Source organism: Rhopilema esculentum, chromosome 6 (assembly GCF_057945365.1).
Source record: "Rhopilema esculentum isolate cy_ngs chromosome 6, ASM5794536v1, whole genome shotgun sequence".
In the NCBI taxonomy this organism is placed as follows: Eukaryota; Metazoa; Cnidaria; class Scyphozoa; order Rhizostomeae; family Rhizostomatidae; genus Rhopilema; species Rhopilema esculentum.
Window position 1 is genome coordinate 2847049 of NC_142820.1, and position 22934 is coordinate 2869982.

Here is a 22934-nt window from a genome sequence, read left to right on the forward strand (position 1 = left end):
TTACAGTTTTGTAGGAAAATGATAATCTTATTCTATGATTTCTTGATAATTATCCTGAGTTTCTTGTGTCAATTTGCATTCTTAAATGATAAATTTAGCCTGGACTAGCTTGATAATTCTAGCACTGACTAGCTTGATTTTAAAAAGCCAATTCCTTTTGACAACTCCTTTGAAAAGGGTCCTCCATGCAGACACTTTTGTCATCTCAGGATTTTTTACAAGGAGTTTTCTCCTAAATAAGCTTTAAGCATCAAATGGGAATTGCTAGAATATCCACAACAAATCTTTAAGATAAGTTTAGTTTTTTTGGAGTACATGTTTTTACTTTTTGTAATGACTGAAGCGGTAAAGTCTTATTTCAGTTTCCATTTTGCCTTAGCTTTTAAGTTCACTGAGTTCTGTGGCAGAACACTGCTTATCTTCATTGCTTAGAACCCTATTCCAGTGGTATGAAAGACAGGTATGAATGATATTATTACTTTGAATTTCCTGTTGTTTTAGGTTTTCATAAATACTGTAAGAGAAGCTTTACATCATAATAAATACTGATTGTATTGAAGGAGATTTTTTTCTAAAAAAATCTTAGATAATTTTTTTTTCTATTTACTATAAGTTTTAGATACCTGAAAGTTGTAGGTTTTTGATATTAGCTGTCTTGAATTTTGTCATCTGTAAGAATAATCTAAAGTCTAGCCTGTTTGAATGTACTAATATAGTTGAGAATACTGTTTTGCTTTTAACTAGCACCACTGGTTAAAAACTTGAGGTGGTACCATCTAGAGGGCAGTATTAGTGTTTTACCTTGTAATCATCCTTAATAAAGGCTGTGATTGTAACTAGTTGCGGGTTAAAAGGCCTTAAGGAACTAATTAGAGTGAAAAAATTAAAAATGTTGCAGAGCTGCATTTTCAGCTCTCTAATAGGAAGGACATGCTAATTATAGGCCAATGCTAAATAGAAGTAGTATGGTATGTTTACCATTTTTGTGATTTTTTGTTACTAAGCTTTCTGTTCTATACAATTATGGTAGCTTCTTTTTGTTTCTTTAAACTGGTAGACTGGAAAAGATGCAGAAGATCTCACAAGGTCTAGAAGTCCAAGTCGGGCATGGGGGTGAGTGAATTTTATTTGATTTTCTCAATGCAAACTTTCTTTATTGATTACAAAAGTATTTTTCTTATTGTCGCTTAATGAAGGTGTCAAGACGTAAGATTGCCTTCTTGTTGTGGAGAATTTATTCCTTTACAAAAGATATTATTTTCACCTTCTCTATTTTCAGCGGGTCAGAATCCCCAAGACCTGCTTCCAGAGCTGGTAATAAAGACAGAGATGCATTGTGGGAAAGGCGCAATGTAAGTGCTTTTCATTGTCAAAGTATGTGTATTAATGAACATGAAATTAGTGCTAGAAATTTTCATTGTTGACGATTTGATAGAGTTATTTACCCACCAGTGTTTGTGCTTTTATTTGTTCTTTTGAATTCAACTAAACAATGTTAATGTTTTTCTTATGTTGGTCAAGTACCATCTGGGCAACATAGGGGTCTTTGGTGTATTATAGGCATAATCACAGGCATCCATACTGGAGCAAGTTTTCTCATTTCAGTTTGATTTCTCATGGAGATGTCATAAATTACTATGTGTCAAACCCAGATTGTTCCAAAAACTATAATGACGACATGTTCCGGATTATAAGAAGAACCTGGTCGCCGTTCTATCTAGCAGCTTTAGCAACTATCTCCATAAAGATGGGAGAAAACTACTATTATATAGAGAATAGGAGTTCGTATTGGTAATATTTTCAATAGGCAAGCGGCACTGATTGGGCAACCTTTAGAGACGTCTGCTCGTGTTTCTGAGTGGCTTTTTTCGATCAACAACTTGGTATATATATTTCCTAGCTTCGAGTTTTCGATCTATGTTCTAACGTTTTATATTCTGAATGAAATGTGTCAGATGAAAAGTTTAAGTATGTTTCAAAATGTTTGCTATTTTCAAAGCCATTTTCAATTTTCATTGTTATTGCCTTTATCTAGCTTGCCGTGGAATTCATCTTTTGCTTGGTTTTGATTGAAGTTCTGAAGCAGGTAAGGCATATTTTTCTTTTGGAAAAGTTTCGATATAAATCTGAGAGAATTCCCATTCACTTTTATTTAAGAAAGTAAAATCGATATTACCGACAGCGACAACATTTAAGACGATTTTCACATCGCAGAATTTTGAATCCTTTTGGTTTTTAGATGAAATGTTCTGAAGACGATTTTCGGATCCTAAATTGATTTGAAGTATTTGTTTATGTAAATGCGATATGACTCACCTACTTCACTTTACCTTCGTCACTGTACCTCACTTCAAGTGCATTTGTTATGCACATAATTTAGAGCCTCGCTTCTACGACACTGAAGACAAGTATCATCAGTCACTTGGCTCTTTCTTCTGTTTTCTCTGCTCATGATTTACTCTGAAATAACAGGCAAAAACCCGTGTCGTTGTTATACTTTTTCTTTGATTGCGTGCGTGATTTATTTTGTTTCAATAGTTAAAGATTTAAGATAATGGATTCTAAGCTGATAAATAGATATGTAAAAATTGATTTTTTGTCTCCCGCTGCTTAAGATGTACATGCCAATGGCACGTACATATATTAAGACGTCCCGTACTTTTTGTAGCTTTCAGTCCACCCTGTTGAAGAGAGTCAGATTCAGTTTATCGAAAATCATGCGTTCAAACACTTTAAAGACCAAGATTCCGGCTCCGGTACGACACAGTCACAAACAAACCGGATGATTGTTACAGCTTTATACGCTGAAGTCATTGGCGTTTTGGCTATGACGCGGTTCCAGTCTGTAAGAAGAAGATTTATGCAGGAATACAAAGACAATCAAGGAAATTCGAGAGTCCTTGTCAACATTATCATGGGATTGAAGTTTATCCGAATAAAGGTAATTAATTTAATTATATTTTTCCTGCTTCTGTAAGTCTTTTGAAATGACCAGCTAGAACCTTTGCTCTGTTCCTGTTCTGTTAAAATGTTGCATTTTTGCATATCTTCACAAAGTGTTAGTTTTCCCAAATTAATGGTGCTTGGATGAATTTTACAATGAACCGAGACTGTTCTTTTTTAATGCCAATTTTTAAATTTATTATAAACTTGAAGATATAAATGATAAAAAATTTTACCTCAGAATACCCTAAAAATTTATATAATCGTAAACATGTGCTAGATCATTCAGTATTGTTTTCGTTTCAGCTTTTTCCTGTTGAAGAGCTTGAAGAATCATTTCTATTCCTCCAGGTAAGAATTTCTAAAATTTCCCAATATATTTAGTATTTTCCAGACATATAAGATCACACATACAGTTTTTAATCATCAGTATCTAAATTTGGAGAAGGTCTTGTATTCGTGCACCAAAAAGTTTTCTCGTCGTTTTATTTGAATCAATCCTGGCTACCTCTGTGTCAAACCTGTTGCAATTAACATATCATGTCCCTTTACAATCTAGCAAGGAACAATTAGTATTATTAACTGGAAACCTTGGATGGACGAGAATTTGCAAGTATTTTTCAAAGTAACTGTAATCGCTTAGGGTGTATAAGGATTGTGTCTTGATTTTCAAAACCAGGAATGTGCAACCCTATTCCTGGAAAGAAATTTGGACAAAGAAGTCAAATATGCGTTCGCAAACTTGTTTGTCGAATTGTTGATACCAGTGGCTGCTACAGCAAAGCGAGAATATGGCATTCCTGCTTTGAAGAAGTTTGTAGATATGTTGCATAAAGATGCTTTGGAATTGGCAAGGAAAGCAAAGCATAGTTCGGTATGTTGTTTTCTTTGCTGTTACAGTATCACCCGGTCTCCTCGTTTAGCGCTAATGTATCACACTTAAATGTTAATCCAGCTTGCAATGTGTTGTTCAATGCGTGCAGTTGTAAAGTCTATACAAAAGTATGTTGGATCCTGTTAGATTTGACCTTCAGGGACGAGGGAGAGAATGTTGTAAGGAAATGAACTTACTTAGCGAATATGAACCTTATCCTGGATACAAGCTTTGACTTGAATAAGGTAGGAAAATCCAATTGGAACTGAAAGGCTTTCAGAGTTATCCGGGGTATGACTTAATAGGATTCAGCTGTAGAAACATTAGTTATATGAAATTTAATTTGGTTTTGTTTTTCAACATGATCCATATTTTTCAATATGTCAACATAAAAGGTTTGGTAGTATGACGAAATACGTCATCTAGTAGTTCCATTTTATTGCGTTCAGTTTTATAATTATTATTTGCTACTTATTTTTGTTTTTTTTTATTTTTCATATTGAGCTTTTGTTTTGCGTCACTCATGCTCGTAATTTAATTCATCAAAGCATATAGTAAATATATTTTGAATCTTCCTTTAAGCAATGGCAATTGCTAATATTATGTTTTTGTCCTTGTTGGGGATATGACGTATTTTTATCGCTGGTTTCCTTCCCTTGCATTGAGCTATCTTTATTCTTCTTTAGGCGATGTATCCTCTGGTGACAGCCTTGCTCTGCATAAGCCAGAAACAATTCTTCTTGTTGAACTGGAACACATTTCTCACTATGTGTTTGTCTCATGTCAAGGTAGGCCTACCAAGCCGTATATTTTATTGTGCTCTGAATAAACAAACATAGGTTCAGTCCGCTTACAGCACCTCTTCACTTGGAAAAATGCGAATTTACTGTATTTATTATGGTTATTCTGTAATCGTCGATCTGACAACTTTCTTTAAGGTTTTGATACCCTTAACCTTTCTCACTAACATTTTTAGTCACGTGACACTAAACTTCAAAGAATGGCGATGGAATGTTTATACAGACTCCTTTGGTATGTATGCCATAATAATTCACATGATTTCATTGTATTTGTTATATTATCAAATGATAACACCACCACGTTCCGATGGTAATTCTTTGGTCATTGCTTTAAGTCTACTATGATATTTTTGTATACAAGTAGTGAATAGGGTAGTCCATAGAATATGCTAGAAGGAAGTCCATGAAAGTTCTTAAAATATTCAGTAAACCGTGAATAAATTTTATTAGACTTACAACTTGGCTGTGAACAGAGAGGAATGGATAAACTTTGGCTGTAGTTGTACTTAGTAGCATGGTGAGAATTGAATTAAAAAACGACAGTGGGTTTTTCAAACAATTTGTGTGATATTTGCGAAAAAAATGAAGAAAAGGAGATGTCTGTGTGGCATCTTTCTAAGTACATTTGTATTTTTTATTCATTTGTCTCTGCATGCAGTTTTTCAATTTTCTTATTTTTATAGGGTATATGTAATCCGAGTGAAATGCGAGAATCACGCTTCAACCTTAACGTAAGCTGCAGTTTCTATTTAAATTTTGCCAGTATTCTTCGACTAGTTATTTTATGCAGTATTTTGTTTGTTTGTGGGAACCTTTTTGTATAGTGTTCGCAGTGTCAGCTGCATTCATCGTTTACTATCTTATAAGCAACGAACGTGGCAATACTGAGTGTTTGTTTCTGTGGCCCGGTTAAAAATGCATTGGATCCATACACTTTTATAGATTGGAATGCATGTTAACAGGGTATTATTGTGTGATAGACTAATGAAAGACCTAACTGCAAACTGACTGAGGCTTTATAGGATCTATAGGTAAATCAACAATTCATTTGCTAATAGAAGTTAACTAATGAAAGTTAGTTATACCCATATGAAGAGTCCTTGTATTGATATAAATACTCCTTAAGTACTTGCTACATCTTGGTGGTGAAGGGTACCCGTATGTAACTCTTCTTTTGTAAACTAGGAAGGTTATTTGGCTGAGTTTTGAGCAACTAGAAAGCTGGTTGATGAAAGATAGAAATTAAGCACAAGTACATTTATCGCATACTTGAATCAAAGTGGCTGAGTAGCTAGAGGGCTTTACTGCTGTGCTGAAGGTTGCAGGGCCAAGACTCGATCCACATGGAATTCTTGTACGCTTGCCACGTGCCAATGCTGCATTAGGGCCCTAAAGTCAACGAGGAAACCAATTAGCCATCTTGCTTTATGATGTAATTAGCCTAGGCCAGGTTTAGGTATTACAGACACTTTTTTTGATATGTCGTACAATGGACTCATCCTTACCTATTTCATTTCAGGAGACTGAGGAGTATCACTGAAACTCTGTTTCCAAGAAATTCCCGCACAGTTGTACCACGTAACATTCCTCTGAACATATTTGTGAAGATAATCCAATTTATTGCACAGGTGCGCAGTTTTCTATGAAATATTAAAAGCTGATTTATAGTGAGCTACCATTGAAATATGTTGGTCTTTTTTCCACCACTTTAAGAGGTGGATTGTCTACTATTCAAGACACCTGGTATTTTGCTAAGATGTTTTTCATAGAAAACAATTTTCTAATGAAATATTTCTTGTAGACATTTTGCATAACTGAACACAACTATACAAACAGGAACGTAAATTATGCTTTTGACAGTACTAGACCGAAACATCTGTAAAAACAGCAAACATGAGGATTGTCTGAAAAAAGGCTTATGTATTTCTAAAAGTCTTAGAAATATAAATTAATGTTTATGAAAGATGCTTCGTAGAGAAGCAAGATCAAAGTGCGTTAACAAAAATTCCTCTTGATTTCAATAGGAGAAGCTGGATTTTGCGATGCAAGATATCATCTTTGACCTGCTCAATGTTGGAAGAAGCAATCGCCAGTTGAATCCAGAACGCATGAATATTGGCCTAAGAGCCTTTCTGGTAATAGCAGATAAATTGCAAAGAAAAGAAGGTGCCCCTCCTATGCCTAGCACAATCGGAGTCCTGCCCTCGGGAAACACTTTGAAGGTCAAGAAATCCTTCACAAAGCTGACAGAACAGGCGGCTCGAAGCATCGGCGTCGTGACGTATTATACCAGTGTGCGACGCGCTCTCGATCAAATCCTACGAACACTTGATATTCAGGTTGGCCGGACTATGACGATGAATAACCCACAAATCTCAAACAAGGAGCCTGTTGATATGATAACAGGGGAACGGAAACCCAAGATTGATTTATTTCGCACATGTGTTGCCGCTATTCCAAAATGTGTACCTGAAGGTATGAGCAAGAGTGAGCTTGTTGAGCTGGTCTCTAGACTTACTCTGCACTTGGACGAAGAATTAAAGAGCCTTGCGTTTACTGCCCTCCAGTCACTTATTATGGATTTCCCGGAATATCGTGAAGAGGTGATCTTAGGTTACATTAACTTCACATTGAGAGAAGTACCGGATATTTATCCAAATATCCTGGAATCTTGTGTACGTGGGGTTTTTCAGTTGGTAGCTCAGTGGAGGACTGCTATCTCGCAACCCTCCAGTGAATCGAAAGGAGACCAATATCTTGAGATGTCAATGAACTCAGGCAACGCACCAGAAGTACCGACTGTGCCAAAAGGGACTTCTACGCATGTTGTGCATTGTATCGAAGGGTTTGCTCTGGTAATGCTATGCAGTACTAAAGCCATGCATCGCAAGCTGGCACTCATGGTTCTTCGAGAAGTGCGACTACTAGCAAAGGCTATGCAAGGTGATGGTAGAACTGAAGAAGTGATGGCGATTGACATTATTGAAGAATGTGCTCCGGCAGTGATAGAGAAAGCTTTGACCTACATATCAGGATCAGACAAGGCTTCCCTTGGTCTCTCGCCGTTGATGGATCTGCATCTTCTCGCTGAAAAATCTGCTTTGCTTGCGGAAAAAGACTCAAATGTTGCTGGTATAAGTCGTGATGTTTGGGCCCACTGTTTCTCCGGCTTCCTCGATCGGATTTACACGCATCAAAATCACTGTTCATGCACTTTCCAATACAGCTGGCCCTTTGTTTACAATAGGCTGTTTTACATGTATACGATACTCGACCCAAGCGTTGATTTCGATTCGATTAGTAGCAGAGCGTCGATTTCTGTCAAGGCCCCAAAGAAGCCAGCAAATCTTTCCTGCATTTGGCTTTGGCGAAACTACCTTATATTCGCTTGCTGCACTCCTCCTAAATCAGCATTGAGCAAAGTTCAGACCAGCTCATCAAGCCAAGAAATGCTGCAGAGCGACGCTGAGGTTAAAAGCGATTTGCAGATAACGCAGGATATCCATAGTCTGAGTGACGTTTTCAAGTCGACTGTTCTGTTGATTAAAAGCGAGAGCCCGGAGATTCGTGAAGCGACTGTTACCGGCCTTGGCAAGACAGTGGCAGCAGCACACTCGCAGCTAATTGAAGAAATGCATATTCTTTTGAGAGAGGTCCTTGATCGAAAGGCTGAAGGAGTGAGAAAGAAGAAAAAGCGTGATCTACTACGACTGCAGGTTGCAAGGGTTCTTGCTGCCAATGCAGAACAAGGATGTTTTAAAAGCAGCCTGATTCGGGATGGGGAGAGAGCAGCGCTCGTTTCAAATATAACGGAGTATGTAGAAGGAATGCGGTACATTCTAGAGATTGAGGTTGACAAAGAAGACCCAACGCTTATCCAGCTGAGACTGTTCTTCTCAAAATTCATCCATAAAATGATCAAGAGCATCCCACCATCTTTGCAAGGCAATTTACTGAGGAACCAGACCAGACATAACCTGTTTTTGTTGCTAGCTGGCTGGTGCGGGCATTTCAATGTCAGCAACTTTGGTACGAGTAAGAACAACGTAGCACAAAGCTCAGAACTTGAATTCTCAGCACTAGAAGCTATGTGTGCTTTAGTGTGCTGTGGCGAGGTGTTCGATCAGAAAGCTTTAGAGGTTTCCAATGGCTACTTGTATAAACTGTTGGACACGATGCTTGGATCTGATAATGCGAAAGTTCACAGTCTTGGGCAGGAGTCAGTGGAGCTGCTGTTAGAGAACAACGAAAGGATTCCAGCATTACTTAACTGGGTTATTGATCGCTGCTATACTGGTAGCAAAGGGGTATCCAGTGGATGCTTTTTGTCTCTCGCAAATGTCTTCTGCAACCGGTAAGCCTGCCAGTCTTTCTATACACACATCACAATTTTCCTGTGTATTTATATTTACACTTTAGTAGTCTTTTTTATTAGAATGCCAATGACACGATAGCGATCTGAAATGCCTTTGAAATATTGAAAATGTTTTGCACTTAATGTACCTCATATTTTTATAAATCAGAATTTTTAAAGATTAGGTGATTGCCATATCTTAGGGGTCAGACTCTTCTCTAGAAATTTATATTTATTTGATATTTAGAATATTAATAAAATGATCACCATCCATTTATGTATACTTTTTTGGTTTTCAGCTAAAGTTCATTCTAAACGCGATATAAAAAATATAAAAGATTTACTAAAGTCCCTTTTTTTGTAGGCTGTATCCCTGTCGACTTGTTCCGTTGATCTGCGTTGTCCTGTTCAAGACTAACGATGGGTCTGCTGAAATAAGAGAAAGGGCTGCGCAGCTGCTGCACCTCCTTGATCGGTAAGACACCATATTTGAGATGACATTATACAAAGCTTTAGCTTCGAAGCAAAAGTATGTTTAGTGTTTTTGACTTTTGGCAACATAACTTGAAGGAACATCATGAATTAAGCCTCCGTTCATTCGTTTATCGAAGCAAAGAAAAATGCATATTTCTGTGAATTTTTATTTCGTAAAAAAGGTATTTTCTTACTTGCTAGTTGCTATTAGTCAGTTATATTATTTCGTTACGCTTTTCCAATTTCGGGACCCTCTAAATCGAAATCTTAAGTGTGACGTAACAAAAAAATATTTTTGGAATTTTTAATTTTGACAATATAAATGTATACACCATAAAATACTTCTGATCTTGAAAAATTAGCTAATTCTGCTGCTAATTTACAGAAATATATCAATTAAAAGATCTTTATTTTGCAAAAGGTTACTACTGCTTCTAAAGATTCGTAGAGTCCTAAACTCCTGGTTCGTAGAGTTTAGAACCCCGACCATTTTCCTGTGTTTTTATTGGGAAACTGCCGCGAACGTGTGGCAAAATCTCAGCCAATTTGTCACACATTGTTAGCACATTTGCTAGCTAAGGGGTATTCTATAATACTCTTTAAGGCCATGTGGTCCAAGCTAAAACATTTTAAAGACACATTGTATGGCCTATTTTTGTGAACTCCTTTGTCTGCGTTTTTGAAATCGAAACTTGTTGCTAGAAGATCTAAAATAAACCGTCGTTTATTCAAAAAAGTAAATAATTTTTCAAAAGGGCAAGTAAAGATGGCTGTGTAATGTTATTGTTACTTGAGTATCTGAAAGGGCTGCATTAACATAATTATGAATTTATTAAGTATTAGCATGTGTCATCAAGCTGCTGTTAGGCTAATTTTTAGGCAGCTAGGACCATATTTTTCAAATTCGGTTTGATAATAAGCCCGCATATTGTTGCAATAGTTTTGTTGTACTGTCTCCATGTAAGACCCCTTTAGATTAGAGATAGCTGACTGGCTTAAGAAACAGTGCAATATAACCAACGAGGCGGTTGCTGGTGTTTTCTAGAAAAGATACCTTGATAGGCTACTGTGCGATGAAACGTTATTTCGTTTGTGAATGGTAATTTGGTATCATGACCAAAGATGATAGGCACGACGTGTCATTTGTGTAAAAGATGGTCTTTTTTACATACAATATCCAAGAAATACGACCTTAAACTGTGAGAATCAAGAGAGAAGCTTTTCAACCATATTAGAAATAGAAAAATAATTGGGCAAATCTTCTTAAGAGAGAGGGATAGAAATCGGTGAAACTAACTGTGAAGTATTCATTTTTATATTTAGAGATTGCTTAGCGTTCTTTAATGGTTCCATGCAATATAATCAAAGGCAATTCCCTCTACAGGCGCTTCTTCAGTTACACCGCGCCATTCAGAACTGCATATGCAGGTTACTCGTACAACCAACAGAACTTTTCACGTGATCTCGCTGTAACACACCCAGAGTTGACATTGCCGATGCTGGCAGGTAATGCTTGAATCATGTTACCTTGATATAGGAAATTTATTAAGCTTATAAAGCTGGATCTAAATGACAAACTTCCAGATCGATGACCAACGTCAGCTATTCCACTTAATTGTAAAACTCATACCAGTTTATTTTACTGTTGGTGCTTAAAGAAAGCAGCTGATAAGAGGTTAAAAATTTTTCGAAAATTTCACTAGTAAAATGCAGAGAAACGTGGAGGGGCACCAAGTTTTTCATTGATATTAATATATGCGCTAGTTGAAAATACCCTTTTTGATTTTATAGATTTCAAAGCAACTAGATTGCAAGAGATTCCTTCGATATTGTTGAAAAATGGCACGAGATGTGATTGAGATGTGTTCCATTAGCTGATGCGATCATACTCGTGTCATATTCTCTTCTCCAATTTGAAAGTAATCAAGCTAATCTGTATCTTAGATAACTGAATGCCACAAATGAGAATAAAGGGTTTTCTTGGAAGAATTAAGGAATTGTTAAGGCATTGTTAAGGCGTCTGATTATGCTTTACGAAGCAAATTTTTTATAGACCTGTTTGATGCATTTTGCAAAAGTTTTCGTTGCCAGCTTACAGATCCTTTGTTTATGGTTGGTATAACATTTGTATGCTTCTTTTCCTAGAGATGACATTTAGATTTGAAACAACTTCAATGGTTGGCCAGCGTTGTCTGTTAAACTTTCAACTTCCATGGCTAGAGAATATCGAGCTGGTTAATGTAAGCTTGCCTCGTGTTCCAAACGAGGTTTCTGATGAAGCAGCTGAAGAGTTTTTAGACAATAACAACTTGCTGAGGCCGCTAAATGTTGGAGGGGACGGCTGGGGGTCTGTCGAAGCAACGCAGATGGTTTTAACGAATCTCTTTTACATCACAGCAAAGGTGCCCACAGTAAAAGTCTTTTGATAGCATATATCTCTTAATGTTTTAGGTTCAGTTACACTGATTGGCTTTAACTTCTTTTTGTTTTATCTAGCAGCTCTAATCATACCCTTGGTTTCTCTATTTTTCTGACTTGTTTATTCTACCAGTTTTCTGGCCACCCGTATTTTTTACCCTCCCCACTTCCTATCCAATTTAACGACATTGCTCATCTGAAAGGTTCGGAACAAATAGTGTGTTTAACGCTGAGTTCATAAGTCTGTTAAAAGTATTATTGTCATAATTATCCAAAGCTATACCTGGGTTATATCTCTCTGAATTCACATTAGAATGAAAGATTTACGTCATTTTTAGAGTTGAATGGTGGATTGAACTGCTACTTACTTGAACGAAGCTGGTTTCATTGACGTAGTGTTTTTTTGATTGATGTCCTCTCTATTGAATTATCGATATTGTAAGCGTTATAAAAACGCGAATGAATCATTTTGAAGATTTTAACAAAAGCAACTAGCTATAATTGATGAACCAACGTTGTTGTTTTTTTAAAGTAAAACTGTAGAGTAAAGGATGTCAAACTATTCTTAAAAGATTACGCTAATCACATTGCTATATTGCCAGTGTTATATTTTTCTTTGTTTTTTGTTACAGTATGACGAATACTTCAGCAAAGAAATAGAAGCCTTGTGGTCATCATTATGTGCAACAAGAGAAGCCAATGTGCACCTAGTTATAGAGTATCTGATTGTAATGGCTAGCCTCTGCGGAGCCCCTGCCCTTCCACACGTGAGTCTGATGTAGCTGCTTGTAAAGAAACAGAGTTCAGTATTGACTTGTCGATTCGATTTAGATTTCCATCACCTAGATGTCTTTTCTTATTTTCTGTACATTAACAACGTAAACAAGCTTTTCATGAGCTTTCCATTCAAACATTGCCCATATAAGTGATGATGATATTGCTGAATTGTTTGGTATTACATGGGATGATTTTTATGAGAACTTCGTGTATGAATTGATAGATAATAAGCAGTTCTTAAGCTGGAAACATTTGAATTCAAACCTTTTGAAGATCTAACCTCGAGCTAGCAGTTAGAAAGTTATGGAAAGAAAATGTTTGATTCTTGGCTTGCAATGTCTTCCACTTTTAACTGGTTACCTTTTACCTAATGTCTACATTATTAAGTGTTCTGCAATGACTTTAAATGTTACTTCTTGAGTTATCAATATATTCTTTTAATGAATTCCGGTTGAACGAGTCCCACTATTAATTTCACTCTTTTACAGGCTAAAAAGGTTGCAGTTTATGTTTCAAGAGCAAACACGACAAAGACAGTCGATGAACTTATGAAAGCTTTGAGGGTATTTAGTTTATATGTTGCTACCTTCTATGTGTCTTTATTAATCTTCCTACCCTTTCGTTGGACATGGTAGATCGTTCATCAGGACAATAGCGAAGACAGTTTTTATTGAAAAGGATGCCCTGGTTAGAGGAAACATTGATTTCCTCAATGTTGTTTATTGTGAATGGTCTTAACCGCGGAGTCATTTTTCTTGACAAATTTTTGTCCCTAGTAGGTCTAAAATGAATGAGTTAATGTAATTGAGAGTTGAGAATAGCACAATCTAGTATGTAAAGTAATGCTTGATACATATAGTTGGTTAACGTTGTTAGGCCTTATATACTTTCCCTTGGTAATACGTGCAATATGGCGCCTTTTGAAGCTTAGAATTCAACTAAAATGTAGTAACTGGCATCTTATTTCTAGTTGACGGAAACAGTCTCAGCGAACTGGGAAAGGCTAGACCAGCCTCCTTACTACCGTTTTATTGATAAAGCTGGGACTGCCAGCAATACTGTTACGTCACCTGAGAGCAAGAGCATTACGCCAGTCCAAGAAACATCAAGTGATTGTGATATGGAAAATGCTCCTACGATTAGAGTGATGCCATCTGAGAGACAGGGTAGTGAAGAGCGTTCAGGATCTTGTGGATCTGCAAAAGCTTTTGCCGAATCAGGTAAGTTGTTTGTTCTTTTGCCATCTATTTATCTGATTGATTGAAGCTTGATTTTTACATATAGTGGGCAGCTGACAACAGTTAAATGTAGGCTTGGAGTGGGTGCTTAGAGATGTTTGACGCAGCAGTACTGTTCGGCGCTTTGTTTACGCCTTTGTTTACGCCTCGTTTTTGAAGCTAAAATGACTAAAAAGTCTATACACACCATTGTAATCTGTGCTAGATCTGTAGTCTTTAGAAGAAATATTAGCAAGTGACAGCCTAAATCACGTGTAAATAACGTTTATGAAAATGAAGGAGTCAACATGGCCTGTTTATGCAGCTATTTTGCTAGTAAACCCACCCCCGATCATCATTCATAATGGCACTTAGATTATTATAAAGGCACACCATTGGTAAACATTTATATTTTTTTATTTTTTCCATTATACCCCCTTTACTTGAAGAAAAAACTATTTCTAGTTTTAGAGGGAGCAAAGCAAAGCAAGGTTGTTGCTCAGTGTGAGCACCAGCGTAAGGAATCAGGTACAGATGAGTTATGGCCATTTCAGTGGATGCTCGCAGCGCATGCAAGTAGGCCAAGGGGTATTCCCCTACCCATCCCCGAAGAATCAACTTACTTTGCACCGATCACGTGCATATTTCCGCTGACCATGTTGCCTGCTCATCTTTACAGGTTTGTTTACATTTTGTTAATTCTAAAGTCTAATGGGCAAATCGCTTATTTTCTTCTTCCTTCTTGGAAATAGGAAAAGTGGAAAAATAAGTATTTTTACGTTTGGGCATTGGCATAAACTTCACTGGAGCCTTTAGGCTGTGAACCCATTTCATCTCCTTCGATATTATGTTAATACCTACTTAGTTAATTTTCCAAGTTAGTCTTTGAATCGGTTACATTTTTAGCAAGTTATTTCAAAAAACTCTCTGACAGCTAGAGGAAGATCTTTTGCACAGCATTGTTCCAAAATTTGACACGGATGCCCAGAACGATATTGTAATAGTACAGAGACCGTAACGCAGATAAATTCTCAAATTAAAGGGGTGTTAGACGATGTGAGATATAGAGAAGTTGTTAAAGTTGGTCCATAAAGCCCCTAATGTCCTTGTATTATGTTTGATTTTTAATGAAAATAAGTCGAATGCATATCAATTTTAGGTGCAATTTCGGTGTCATGATGTTAACAGAAATCGTCTCAGATCGCCCTGAAGTACAATGGATAATCAACTTGCCATTAATGCTGCATGTCAGCTTTTTAGGTGAGAATTATCATCACCATTTTCATTAGATGTTTCGGTAAGAGTTGTTTCCTTTACTTGCATGCCCAGTATTTCTTTTGAGACCTGACAGGTCTGCCAGTGGTGGCACCAAAGGGGAATATAAGAGGGTAATTACCACCCCACTTTTGCCAAAGCATGACTTTATGATTCTTCTAAAGATTGATTAAAATGCACTGAATAGGCGGGATTTGTGTTTTTGAAGCTTGTTTATAGCACTAAAATAAAGTAGTTAAGGGTGTTCTCTCTTGGCCAAACTTATTACCTTCCTTCACTGCAGTTGCTGGTGGTGCTACTACGGTATATTTACTTTCATTTACCGACCTAGCAAAATTTTCTTTTTATCTAAACTAGGCCTTGACCATATGAAACCGTTGGTCCACGAACATTGCAAACGCTTGCTAATCAACCTCGTTGTCGTATTGGTCTGCAGAGGAGAGAGGTCGACAGTAGCAAAAGCCCTGCTAGATTTCCAATCGGTCTCAAATATTGCGCTGGATCGCAGCATAAGTGTTAAAGGATCAATCAACGTGATCGCAGAAGAAGGCAGTGTGGTTGATGAGCAGGGTATTTCGGATGCTGAAAACTTACACAGGTATGAAAACATGCATGAGAAGGCTGGAGTATTAAAGTCAAAACTTAAATGGGATTCAGGCTCACCCCGGCCGATACCCCTTCAAGCTGAGTTCTATAGAGGATTCAACTTGATATTTAAATGAGGACAGGGTATCATTCTAAGAAAAGAGTATTATCCAATGTATTGCAGCTGGTTCTCCAGATTAATTTCAGCTTAAAGCTTTAGCTAGACTGCCAAGGCTTCATTTTAACCTCAGTCTCCCTAGATTGAGAGTATATAGCAGTTAAAACCGTATAAAAAATAAAGATTGAGTCCGAAAGTCTACTAAAAACACAATGACCTCTCGCAATCTTTTTACAGTTTATGTTAATGATATAGGTATGGCAGTTAGTAAATATTACATTCGACGATCGTTTCTTAGGAGCAGCCCATCAGTCTCCCAGAGCACTGAAAGAGACAGATTGAATAATGGCGATGAGCATGGTCTCAGTGTCGAAGAGAAAGCGCGGGAATTGATAGAATTTCTTACGAAAAGGTAAGCAAGCCAACAATTACGGTTTTTCCTTCCATTTTTGTGCTACAGTTGGAATTCCGTTTGATTTAGGTATGCACTTCGGTTTCAGCTTTGTTTGATAGCTTTTCGTTTTTTTGGATGTATTTTCAAGCAATTTATATTATCAGTGTTTCTGTATATTGAAATATGAGGTTAAAAGCAGGCAGTCAGAGTTGAAACGGTACTGATTTTCAAAGGTATTTCTACTACGAGTTCAAGGAAAACTAACTCCCTGTTAGCTACGCGTTGTAAGTACCTGTATTCGGAAGCCTAGTGCCGTGCTAAAGTTGTCAATCATCTTTCTATAGCGACTGTAGACCACTCTGGCCTTTCGAGGACATCACCCCGCGAAACGTCGCTATCAAAAGCGCAGAACAGCTAGAAGCATTCTTACGAATGGTGATTTCAATTTTCGAAGAAGCAGTACCACATGCACATTTACTCGAGAGATGGGGCTATGAGTCATTGCATTGGGCAACATCCTGTTCATCTAGGCATTATGCCGGAAGATCTTTCCAAGTGTTCCGTGGAATACGCACTCCTCTCACCTGGACCATGCTTTCAGATGTCTTGCGTCGATTTACAGAATCAGTTGCCGAGCAAACTGACGAGATGCAGGTTTGTTTCTTGATAAATTTGTGGTTTCCTCTTACGTAGATATGCACCCTCTCAGACTATCTCTCTGAACTATAATTATCTGACTCTTTTGCTGTTTCTTTATCTTTGTTTGATTCTAAGTATGGCTGCTATGAAATAATAAATCTAAGTAAAAATGGCTTAAATGCTATTTGATACTAATGTTTTGTTTTTGCTCTTAATTTTTGTCGATTCTTATGATTGGGGTTTAAGGCCTTCACTGTTAAAAGGGGAGAAGATGAACTTTACTTCTGTTCTTAGTATTTGATGCTGACCGTAGAGGGGCTAGACATGATATCGTAGCAGGTGAAAAAGACGACCTTTTTAAAATCAATTTGTAAGAGCTGATACAGAATTTCTAGCACATGCTATATACACGGGCGCTGCTAGAGATGCTTCAAGATACCGCCGACGTCCACATTCTACGTCACTGCCAGCGACTAATAATCGAAACAGCGGACAGAAAAATATGAAATGAAATAGCACGCATCATAGAAATACCGATGGTGCATTTATCCCTAAAAGAGAACTGCTTCCCCATCACTACTAGTCGTCAAATGTTTTACATATCTAATTGCCAAGTAAGAAAGTTTACTGGAACAAGAATTCTCAAGACTTTCAAGAAGTTCATTTGTTTTATCACATTGTATTCACGATATTCCATTCGGCTATATAAACATTTCACGAGTATTAATATTACATTAGAAATTCTGTAGTCTTTACAATTTAGACAGATTACAATCGAGCAAACTATTAGTATATAATTCTTAATGACGTGGCTGTTATTCCAGGAAGCTAAAAGAGATTGGCTGTCGACGGGGGTCTGACTGAAATCTTGCGGGCTTCAGCCTGTCTTTGACGCTTCTGGCTTCTGACCTGAAATTAATAGTTAGCTGGTTTGGTTAATACGACTAGCATAAGATTGGTACTGAAGAACATCGCATGAGATTTTGAACATAATGACTAGGGACAGCCTACCTACCCACCAGGTCGAGATTTTTCTTGGACACTTTAGACTCTTTCCTTCAACTCGGCCCAGTTTAGTGTAGCAGTCTTCAGTTCTTGATTTTGCAAAACAGTGTCGCTCATTATTTTGTCCAAGTACGTTAGGCCGTCCTCATGTTCTCTTATCTTGTGTTGCTTGCCAAAATAGTAGGTGGTGTAATGATTCTTCTGTTCTCCTCTATAACTGTCCAACAAATTCAAGTCGTCTGCTCTTTTTCACAGTTGTAACAGGTTTTAGATTACTATATAACCAGTCGCTTGTTTTATGATCTTTCAATGCAAATTCAAAACCTACTTAACCGCAATTACGTTATGCAGAAATCCAAGTTCGTTTTAATCTCAAATCTTCATCCATATCATTTTCAAATTGTCTTACAAAATGGTAAACCATTTTAATCATGATAGTACAAACCTTTTACATATCAAATTATTTTGCTTTCACCGCAGTTTGGTTGTGATAATGTTTCATTTCTGACTGTCTTACTATCTCTTCTCCTCCTATATCTGATAACATACATTTGACCGCATCACTGTTTAGTTCGGTATTACCTATTATGGTTTGCTATAAATTCCTTTCGCGGTATTACCTTTGTCAATCTTACACAGATTTCTGGCCAGAATGGTTATGGGTACGTTGAATTTAGCCTGTGCTATGTAGAAAAAATCCTGCATCATAGTCGCTTTTCATAGTTTTTGTTCACAGTTATCTCTGCAAAAGGTGCTCATTCAGGAAGAGATTACATTCGTCGTAGTGCTCAACGTAATAGAAAATAGATCTACAAGGACGGAATATAAATCTGATGAATTGTTTGTTTGCAGGGCTATGTAATGGAAATCTTGTTGACATTCCTGTCTGCTGTTAGTTGCGCCTTTGCAGAGGCCCCAAAGCCACACTTTGAAGATTTTCTTTACAGCGGCATGGACAACCAAAGCATGGATGATCTCCTATTGCGCCTTCCAGGCTGCAGGGCCATAGACTCTGCAATGACTGGCCACAGTAGGTCATACAGTACAGATTTCCAATTAGGTTACCCCTTAAGGCAGCGATCTGGCAGTGAAGGGCACCTGCTGACCAACAACCATAAAAGGTAAGATGTATTCTGATGTTATGAATGTAACTTGTTTTGCATGAATATGAATAAACATTTTGAATTTGCAGTTAATGTAACGGTCGGTTATGTAGACTGCCTTAACCCAAAATATTTCGCTCATTTTGATATTTTTAAGTAAGTTTGCTAGCCGTGTTGCAAAACTGGTAAAGTTTATCCGATATAAAGTCACAAATGTTAACGCAAGTGTCGAAAGAAAACACACCCAAACCGAGCAAGGGTCACTGTTTAACTTGATTCTGTCATGTTTTTTATCTTTGCCTGACTAGTTGGAACGATTTTTAACCACTTTGTCACAAAACAAAACCATAAGACTATTTCTTTCATTAAGATCCATTTTCTACGACTCTCTGCCCTCATCTTTAGTTTTAGTGGTCTTATAATACTTATTTTTAAAGATCTTCGATTTTTAAAGAATTTGTGAAATTAGTTTTAATCAACTTTTGATCATAAACCTAGAAATATGCAGTCAACCTAGAATTGAGTATGGTCTTTTGAATCGCAGGAGGACGTGCTTTGTACCTGTTATTCAATCTATTAAATCCTAATGCTTTGTTTCTTAGATATGCCAGCGAGCTTATCCTGTCGCGCCCTGCTAGTTGCCATGTTGCCAATGTCCCATCACTGAAGGAGTTGACTGACTTCCAGCAGTTGCCGAAGAGCCCCTTGGATATGCTTGCTCGTCTGTTCTGGGTAGGCGTCTCCCTGCTGGAATCAGATTTCGATCATGAATTCGATATGGCCATCAGCCTCATAGAGAAGGTAGCTATTAACTCCTTTTCGTCGTTGTTTCGCTTTCATTTGTTTTATCTACCAGGCATGCCCCTAGAACTATAGTATGGTCCATTAAATGGTATACCTCGGAACAGATAAGCCGGAAAAAATATAGTTGAAACAGGGAATTTTCTTCATCCTAGAAGATCTATGCACCCTGTTTTACCAAACGAAGCATACCACTACGATAAGAGCACACCTGTGCTACTCTTCCTGATTTTCTTCACAACAAAGCAGTCAAGTGTGACGCTGAAAAATTGTTCATGAGATTAGTATTCACTTACAAAATATATTTATAAGAAGATTTGCTTTAAAGGGAGAGCTTTCTTTTTTTTCAAATCTGAATGTGCAATGATCTCTATTCTTTATTTTAGCTAATCCGTCTTTCTAATTTCTTTGTTAAAATTTAAGCATATGCACACTTTTTAGATCGTCAGAAGCATAATGCTTTTCAGTAGCCCAATGCTACTCAGTCCCTCCTGGATGTTTGTACCGATACAGAAACTAAGGCTACACCAAACCAAATGCTGTTCTTGACAAACCGAATGTTGTTCGTTGTTGTCCACATGTTGTATTTATTTGATTTTTACTCAAGGTGCTGCAAGCCATGGATTTAAGGAAATCGGAAGGATTGGAGAGGGTTGAGAAGATATTTGGCAAGCTCAACTGGCACGGCTTTCCCGGGCTGCAGTCTCTTTTGCTCAAAGTAAATATACTAATTATACACCTGTAATAAAATTGCGAATTGTTGGTTCCAAATTTTATAATTTTTATGGATTTATGTTCGATTATTGGAAACAGAACTTGTTGTTAGCAGTAATCGTAATAGTGTGGAATTAACTTGTTTATATGATTAAAAGGTCGTTCAAATTGATTAAAAAGCAGATAGGCCATTAGTCCTTTGAATAGTATTAACCTTAATCTCCGCCAATTTTACCTTTAAAGGTGATTAAATTGCTATCAGCTTGACACATACTGATTCTTTTCGTCTGATACGCCTCAGAATATCCAACGTCAGAACATTGATCGAAAACTCCAACCCTGGCAATAAATACATCTAGTTAAGGAGAATCCAGAATGAAGGAAGGAACAGATAGATAAGATACCTTGCTGTTAAAATGCCAATGAGTAACCATTTGTATGTTTGCTTAACAGCTTTATGTTGCCCTCTCTTTGTATTAATTTTTTGTACCCAAATTTTTTTGAAAAAACGGACAACGAGCTTGCAGATGGGACTTAGGGACAGTATAATGAGTGGCCAAAACCAATGATGATGCTATGATATACTGCAGCATTGATTCCTTTCTTTATAATTGTCTTTGTGGATTTCAGGGACTGACTTCCTCTGTCACGGCAGACTCGACACTTCATTTGCTGGCAAAGCTTACGACGATGACAAATATTTCAATCATAGATCCATCTCCAGCATCAGGTTTGCCTACAGTAATCAAATAGCCACCTTACTTGTGTTCATCCTTTATCAATCAAAATCAGTTTGAAACTAATAAGAAAAGTACTAATCCACCTGTGATTAAGCCAAAACACTATGTTTCACAATGTTGAAATTTTCTGGTAAAGTATTTAAATCCTGATTTACTTTAAAGTAAAGAATTTTCTTGTTAACCTGCATAAAGTTTTTATTTCCTGGAAAGTTCTTCTATGTTTTTCGAAATTTGTGCCTTCCATGTTAATAATCAGTATGATATTTTATGTATCAAAATATCATTAAAAATATCAAGAATCACAATTCTTCTAGCAGGTCTTGTTTCTTCTCTATACATTTTTCTTCTGTATACTGACCTCATGTGTTTTGATAGGTTTGTCGTTAAACATTTTGGCCTTGCTTCCAACATTGATCAATCATTTTGATGAAGTAAATGAGCACTGCGCGATGATTGCTGGAAATATAGCCAAGGTATGTATGATAGACCTACAAGATAACTAATAAGATATCAGAGATCAAGCTGCTTTATAATATCTTTGAATGAAGACATTTCGGTGGACATTAGTTCCAAAGAAGAATTTTTATGTTTTGTACGTATGTATTCTGAATAAGTTATAGTTGGTAGATCAAACCTTTCTACAAGTGACTATCGCTTAGGAGTGATATTGATTTTTGGACTTTTCCCTTCTCGCACGAAAATCTGTCCTAGGGCATCTTTATGCTTTGTTTTCCTATATTTTCATTTTGCTTCGCTAAGTTGTAAGTATTTAATTCTATTTTTTCTATTTTTCTTCACATCGACTGATATCACAGAATTTTGCCAATAGATTGATGAGTTCCAGGAATTTCCTTGAAATGACGAAATTATGTTATAGGCTTGTGAAATCGACAAATCGTTATCAAACCTTGGCAAGATCATGATTCTTTACAAAGAGAAAGAGTATTCAAAGCCAGTGCAAACTTGGATAGAAGTTGTCTGCAAGTACATTTTGGATGTGTTCCCGCACTTGAGCACGACAATGCTCGCATTACTTGTGGAGGTATGTTTAGTATTAAGTCAGTTCTATTCAAAGTTGTTTGATATTACAGTTTTGTGTATTTGAACTGTCTTTTGCCATTATTGAACTTCGGCCATTATTTTGAAGAGTCTGCCAAATGATTTTTTGTTTCTGGCAGTATTATGCAGTTGCCTGATAAAGCCGTTCCACGTTCAACGTGAAACTCAGAGTAGCAATTTAGAACCGTCCTGTTCTGTACACCAAGCATGAACCGCTCTGCCATTTCGGCGTGGGACACTTTATGAAACACCATTGAAACATTAATTTTCGTTAAATAATTCTCGTTTATTGCATTGTAAAATCTAAGATGGTCAAATTTTTTAAGGCAGGATTTCGGGTGTTCATCTTGAGTAATTTTTCATCCTTTGGCTATAGATTCTTGAACAAGGGCCAACACAATTTCAACAGCCAGTTCTGAGAATGATTTGTGCAATTTTGAAGTACTCCGATGCATCTTCCCCGGGATTGAAGCAATTTCATGGTCATTTGCTAAAGGTTGTCACTGCACATGTTAAGGTACGTGAATGTAGCTGAAAATGAAATATTTATCAGATTCTTCTGGTTCATAATTGTTTATAACTTAACCCTTCTTAACAACCAGCTCATAACCGTCACAGTAACATTAGCCTTGATTCCCATTCTC

At 37.0% G+C, this 22934-nt stretch overlaps 1 protein-coding gene across 2 annotated transcripts in view; it reads left to right on the forward strand.

Moving 5' to 3' along the window:
• The window catches only part of LOC135686679 (protein furry homolog-like), a 33814-nt gene that overhangs the window by 4294 nt on the left and 6586 nt on the right, over positions 1-22934 (forward strand). For both annotated transcript variants that reach the window (XM_089108746.1, XM_089108745.1), the window contains 30 exons: positions 380-460; positions 1058-1113; positions 1280-1352; positions 2036-2086; positions 2669-2941; positions 3250-3294; positions 3623-3817; positions 4504-4605; positions 4794-4849; positions 5301-5348; positions 6137-6245; positions 6642-8971; positions 9336-9446; positions 10830-10951; positions 11591-11847; positions 12496-12630; positions 13129-13203; positions 13611-13860; positions 14323-14536; positions 15017-15117; positions 15490-15730; positions 16134-16247; positions 16574-16883; positions 18726-18994; positions 19579-19777; positions 20385-20495; positions 21122-21221; positions 21607-21704; positions 22109-22273; positions 22667-22807. In XM_089108746.1, the coding sequence (XP_088964872.1) occupies positions 380-460; positions 1058-1113; positions 1280-1352; positions 2036-2086; positions 2669-2941; positions 3250-3294; positions 3623-3817; positions 4504-4605; positions 4794-4849; positions 5301-5348; positions 6137-6245; positions 6642-8971; positions 9336-9446; positions 10830-10951; positions 11591-11847; positions 12496-12630; positions 13129-13203; positions 13611-13860; positions 14323-14536; positions 15017-15117; positions 15490-15730; positions 16134-16247; positions 16574-16883; positions 18726-18994; positions 19579-19777; positions 20385-20495; positions 21122-21221; positions 21607-21704; positions 22109-22273; positions 22667-22807 (6432 nt within the window). The remainder of the gene's footprint in view (positions 1-379; positions 461-1057; positions 1114-1279; positions 1353-2035; positions 2087-2668; positions 2942-3249; positions 3295-3622; positions 3818-4503; positions 4606-4793; positions 4850-5300; positions 5349-6136; positions 6246-6641; positions 8972-9335; positions 9447-10829; positions 10952-11590; positions 11848-12495; positions 12631-13128; positions 13204-13610; positions 13861-14322; positions 14537-15016; positions 15118-15489; positions 15731-16133; positions 16248-16573; positions 16884-18725; positions 18995-19578; positions 19778-20384; positions 20496-21121; positions 21222-21606; positions 21705-22108; positions 22274-22666; positions 22808-22934) is intronic.